Source organism: Grammomys surdaster, unplaced genomic scaffold (genome assembly GCF_004785775.1).
Source record: "Grammomys surdaster isolate TR1022 unplaced genomic scaffold, NIH_TR_1.0 126219, whole genome shotgun sequence".
NCBI lineage: Eukaryota > Metazoa > Chordata > Mammalia > Rodentia > Muridae > Grammomys > Grammomys surdaster.
The window spans coordinates 8,500,998-8,507,190 of record NW_021621022.1 but is presented as its reverse complement, the minus strand read 5'-3'; the positions used below and the strand labels follow the sequence as shown (position 1 = coordinate 8,507,190).

At 44.1% G+C, this 6,193-nt stretch overlaps 1 protein-coding gene across 1 annotated transcript in view; it reads right to left on the bottom strand.

The window, feature by feature from the left end:
* Positions 1-3,171, bottom strand: part of Pebp4 (phosphatidylethanolamine binding protein 4) — a 216,133-nt gene extending 212,962 nt beyond the window's left edge. Inside the window, exon 1 of the mRNA XM_028758753.1 lies at positions 2,472-3,171. Coding sequence (XP_028614586.1) covers positions 2,472-2,759 — 288 coding nt within the window. The 5' untranslated portion in view covers positions 2,760-3,171. The remainder of the gene's footprint in view (positions 1-2,471) is intronic.
* Between the last annotated feature and the right edge of the window lie 3,022 nt (positions 3,172-6,193).

The window sequence follows — 6,193 nt, the reverse complement described above, 5'->3', positions numbered from 1 at the left end:
TATATATATATATATATATATATATATATATATATATATATATATATCCATCAAGCATCAGCAATCCAAACTAAGTGAAGCTAGCAAACATTGACAGCTTTAAATAGAGGAATGGATAATGATGAAAATAACAGCTGGAGAACTCAATAGTAGACTTTAAATTTTATGTATTTACTGTGGAGGGTCCACAGACCATGGCATACATGTGGAGGTTAAAGGACAATTTATGGGAGTTAATTCCTTTTACCTCATGGGTTCTGGGACTTGAACCCTGATCATCAGGCTTGGCTCTGCAGCAAGTGTCTTTACCTACTGGGCCATTCCAGTAAAGACACAGAAGATCTGAGCGATAATATAAACCAAAGGAATGAATCAAGATAAACCTAACAGCCCACTCAACAAAAGGATAATGAGCACATTCCACAGCTAAATACAGGGAACATTCTCCTAGTACTGGGTTAGGCCACAACAGCGAGTCTTAATGGATATTAATTGTGGGAATCATACAACATGTGTTTTGGATCTGTGGAGTGAGACTAGAAAATAATATCATAGTTGGAGAGTCAGTACTCTCCTGAAAGGGCTCAGTAGGTAAAGGTGCTTGCTGCAAGCCTGAAGAAGAAATACTGGAAATGTCACAAACATGTTGAAATTAAATAGCATATATTTTTTGGCAATGCAGAGAATCAAACCCAGGGTCTCACGCATGCTAGGGAAGTCATCTATCACCAAAGGACATCCCTAGTCCATCAACAGCACATCAGTAAACCAACAAAGAAGAGATTATTAGAGAACTCAGAGAATAACCAGAGAGAAATGAAATTAAAACACAATATACCAAGGTAGATGGAACACAGAGAAAGCTGGAAGTGATCTCAGATCACTGTAAACAGAAACATTAAGATAGTGAATCCCGGCACAGGCAGAGAAAACAGAGGCAGATGAATCTCTGAGACCAGCCTGGTCTACAAAGAAACTCTGGAGAGAGAGAGAGAGAGAGAGAGAGAGAGAGAGAGAGAGAGAGAGAGAGAGAGAGAGAAGAAGAAGAAGAAGAAGAAGAAGAAGAAGAAGAAGAAGAAGAAGAAGAAGAAGAAGAGGAGAGAAGAGAGAGAAGACAGAGGAGAGAGAGAAGAGAGAGGGAGAGAGAAAGAAAGAAAGAAAGAAAGAAAGAAAGAAAGAAAGAGAGAGAAAGAAAGAAAGAAAAAACTGTGAAGGAACTGGAAAGAGGGCACCATAGTTAAAAACACATATTGGTCTTCTAAAATGTTGGGCAGCTCACAACCACCTGTAATTCTGGCTCCAGGATATCTGGTGCATGTACACACACACACACACACACACACACACGATCACATAAATGTTTCTTTAAAGCAGGAAATGCTTACATCAGAAAGGAAACGGACGGCTGCATGTGGTACGCATGCCTTTAATCGAAGTATACAGGAGGCAGAGACAAGTATATCTCTGTGAGTTCAAGGTTAGCCTGGTCTGCAGAAAGAGTTCAAGCCTTGTATATATGGTGTCTAATGATTTCCAATAAAGATACCAAGAACACAAAACAGAGACTACCATCTTGCTATCTCTAACACCAGATAGCCCCATGCCAAAGAACATACCATACATAAAAACTGAGTTACAGTGAGTCACAGTTTTAAATCTAAGGACAAGAATAGAACTCAGAAGAAAACACGGGAGGAAACTGTCAGAGGATTGTCATGGATTTGGCAATGCCATATCATTGGTTTTATGCCAAAAAGCGCAAGGACCGGAAGCAAAAGAGACAAGTTGGACTTCAACAAAATTGGATCTCATTTTCTCCTTCCAAGGACAGAGTCAATCTGTGGGTCCCCACATTTCCAAGTGTGGGAGGAAACAGGGTTATTGTTTTGTTTTGTTTTTTGTTTTGCTTTTCCTGTTTCACAGAAGGAGTGAGGAGGCTGCAACAGAAGGGAGTGTGGGCCTGGAGAAACGGCTCAGCGGTTCTGAGTGCTCTCGGGTCTTGCAGAGGATGGACATTTAGTTCCCAGCACCCACAACTGCCTGTGACACCAGTCAGGGAGTCCAACACCTTCTTCTGGCCTCTGTGGATGCCTGCATGCATGTGACATACACACGCACACACATAAATTAAAATAAAAATATTCTAAGAAAGGAAACATGCTAAGAGACTGTCAGATCAAGTCTTGCTATGATCACTTGTGCTCTTTGCTCAGCCCCACAGCCTCAGCAATTGGAAGCATTCCAGTGCTCTTTATAGAGACGATTAGGGAAGTGTTTAGGCTCAGAGACAAACACTTAGAGATGCTACAAATGATGTACTCAAATCACATGAAATTGGAGGGTTTGAAAATGCTATCCTTGACACTAATTTCTGTCAACTTTCTGCATCTCAGTCTTTCTGTTTTTTTTATACTCTGGCTTGTGGAAAGTCCCTATACCACAACAGGAACCAAAAGTACTTCTTCACTTACCTGGTTTACGGCATCATCGTTGCTGGCCTCTTCCATGGGAAACTTGATCCGTTTTGAAGCTGGTAGAGGTACCTTTGGGGTACCTTCACAGTATTTGTCGAATGGGATGAAGATTAACTGGTATTGAGGACCTATAATTCTTAGAGAATGTTTGCAGAGGGAGCACAGGACAGGGGAAGCAGTTGGCTGTTGGGGAGGCAGTTGGAGAAAGTTCCAGAGAAGTTCCAAGGACGTGCTTTTAGTTTCGATGGGAGAGGACAGGAAAAGAAGGGTGGGAGAGGTTGCCATCCTCCAAAGGATTCTAAGGTGGAGAGTGGGAACCTCAGGAACAATTCTTTCCCCATTCCTCTTATTTTTCAAGGGACACTAGAGATGCAGGAGGAGGAAGCTTCAGGTGGATGCAGAAGGTCAAAGAGCTGGATCCAGCATGTAGAGACAGACAACAGCATTCAAGTGAGTGCAAATGGCAGCAAGGTTTAGACAGAAAACTTCCTTGGAGCCTTTTGCCTCCCCAACCTCTGTGACCTACAGAAATTTGAACAAAGGACTCACTTCCTGTTCTGTGCAGTTGTCCTAAAATCAACAAGCTCAAGACAAAACAATGAGTCTTCCTGGACCAAGATTTCCTGCTGTGTTTGAATAAGCACACCTGGATTTACAATTTTAATTCCTTCTAGAGAATTCCTTCCAAGAAAATAAAGGAGCCTAATGGATTTGAGAGCAGAGACACTGCAATCTCCTTTACTCGGTAAACTGAGGCAAGAGAGACTTGCAAGATCAAGGCCAGGCTGAGCTACAGAGGGGTTCAAATGTACTCCCAGCAACTTTGTGAGATCTTGTATCAAAATCAAGCATAAAAAGATAGAGGCTCGAAAGATGTGGTGGTACATGCCTTTAATCCCAGCACTTGGGAGGCAGAGGCAGGAGGGTGTCTGTGAGTGCAAGGCCAGCCTGACCTACAGAGGAAGTTACATGACAGCCAAGGCTTCTATACAGAGAAACTCTGTCTCAGAAAACAACAGCAACAGCTACTAAAAGCTAAGTAATACATCTCATTGGTAGAGTACTTGCTTAGCGTACATAAAACCCTGGGTTTGATCATAGCATAGAGGTGTAGACCTGTAAATCACATCACTCAGGAGGCAGAGACAAGAGGACCCAGGAGTTCAAAGTCATCTTTCACTGCATAGTAAATTCAAGACCAGTCTGAAATATATGAACTCCTATTTCAAAATAAAATATTATAAGGGGTGGAGGGTGGCGGGCTGAGGGGTATAGTTCAGTTGTAAAGCACTTGCTTAATATACCCAAGGCCCTACTTTTTAACCACCTGAAAGGAGAGGAAGAGGAAAAAGAGAAAAGAGGAGGAGGAAGAGGAGGAGGAGGAGGAGGAGGAGGAGGAGGAGGAGGAGGAGGAAGGGTAGGCAGGCAGGAGGGAGGGAAGGAGGGAGAAGTCAATGGAAATCCATACAATAGTAGTTCATTTTTAACCTTAGCTGCCCACTGGAGACCTGGAAATAGCAATGGCTATCATGTTCCAGGAGAATTCTACCAGACTCTCTGAGAGCAAGATCCAGACATAGTTAGATGTTAGGAGAGCCTGATGTGCTGCCAGTTCCAAGTTCCCGTGTGAAGCATAGGTGAGCGGCAGGCATTTATTTGGAAGGTCTGAAGGCAGGAAGATGGAAGATGCTGATCCTGCTGCTGCCTGGCTTAGCATGTTTCACCCAAACTGAAGGAAGAAGACTGGAGTGGTAGAGTGTTGGCCTAGGCTAAAAGCAAGTCCCTGAGTTTGATCCCCACTACTGCCAACAGAACAAAACAAAACTGGAAGATAGCAGCTCACGAGGTGCCAGTGAGGGCCAGTTCAGTAAAGGTATCCCTTCTAGATAGTCCCTGCTGCCATTCAGGAGCCCTTAGAGCTGTCGATCTGCAAAGGAGCCATGAGGTCTTCACTGTTAGTGCCAGCCTCCATAACTTTTTGGAAGTTCCTCTAAAGGAAGCTTCAGGGCAGACATATCTAACTGTCCCTGCAGTTTCCTGAGCCTGTCTTGAAGGAAGAAAAGAACAGATAAACAGACTTTTCACCTCTGCTCTCTGCCTCCAGGTATCCTGCTCCACTAGATGACTGCGCCACTGAATCTGTTCCAAAGACAGTGATAGTGCTGTTGTTCACCATGCTCCAAGCACCCCGAGAGCATGTCTAATTTGCACTGTTCTATTTAATCCAACCCTGTGACCTAGGTCCCTGGTTTACAGCTGAAGCTTGGCATACTTATCAAAGGGTACACAATTAGTGAGTGGAAGAGTTGGATCCCAACCCAGATTCTTCTGCATCCAAAGCCTGTGTGTTTACTTACTCTTCTCCCTTGCTAAGATATCCTTGGCTGCCTGCATTCTCTGTCTTCTCCCAAAAGGCCTGTGCACACAAATGTCCCTTCCTTGCAACAAGCTGTTGCTTTGATTCACAGCTCCCCCAAACTGCAGTGGCCATAGATCATTTGGGGTCCTGTTTCTTGGATGCCCCCCCCCCGTGTCTCACCCTACTTATTCACTGTTGATTGAGTAATCAACAGACAGTTTCTGGGTCCTCTCCAGACTGGATGCTGCCAGTTTCTGGTGCTTGGCTATCTTTCTGTCACATCAGTCTGGAATTAGAAAGGAGGCTAAAATGGTCTCAGCCAGGTCTGGAATAGTTGCTTAGCTGTTTTCTTCTGAGGAAGGTGAGTGTAGAACTCATCAAATGCTAAATTTATTTAAGCTCACCCAATGTGCAAAGTAGCTTTGCCTATTATTACCAGGCTGCACAAAGCAGCCAGTGTTTTAATGGGAAAGACAAGCGGTTACTTAACCTACTATAAAATATCAGAAACTGTGATGAGAAGCAACAAAAACTAAATAGCAGAGAACAAGTCCTGAGTTAAAGCGCTGTTATGGGTCAGAGCTAGGCTTAAGGCTATGGTTTCATGGGACTAGAATTGTTCATTGTATAGCGCATTAATGCGTCTTAGAGGCTGTGTTATGTAAGCTCGCCCTCTGTTCTTTGATGAGGACTAGAACTCATGTATGGAGTCCTTAGTGCCTGACTTAGTCCCAAGTCCTCACATCTGATCATGTGATTGCTGTGCATAGCAAGGTAGAGAGGACAGAACACAGTCAAGTCATTAAAGCCAAAATGGTCAACTACAGCAAGGGTAACCTGTTGAGTGGAAGAGGCTCTGGCCCATGTGTCAGGTTACCCACAGATATCAGCCAAAAAGCAAAGATCAGGCTGGGGGTGAGGCTGGGGCCTTGACCTTCACTTTGAGATCTCAGAGGAAAGCTGAGCATACCTTCTCACAGTCCTTCTCCTGGTATGCCTTCTCGAGAGCAGGCTTATCAGAGGATGCCTGCTAGGAATGAGCCAGATCTTTGTGCAGTTTATTCTGTCTTCCTTTAGAGGCAACCTTACCTGTGTGATAATTTCCTAAACGGTCTCAAGGCATGCAGGGAAAGAGAGGAGACTTGACATCCTTTGCAGCTTCAGAGGAGAGAGGGATCGAGTGACCTGAAGGCAGATTTCTAGTATAAGAGTAGCAACCATTGGGAAGTCCTCTTCTGGGCTCTGTGTGGATTCATAGGGCCCCCTATAGCAAAATATCCAGACAGGTCCTACCATGCCTAACCAGGACACTGCAGAAAGGATTCCACTCTCAAGTAAAGGATAGATTTGAGGTCCTGGA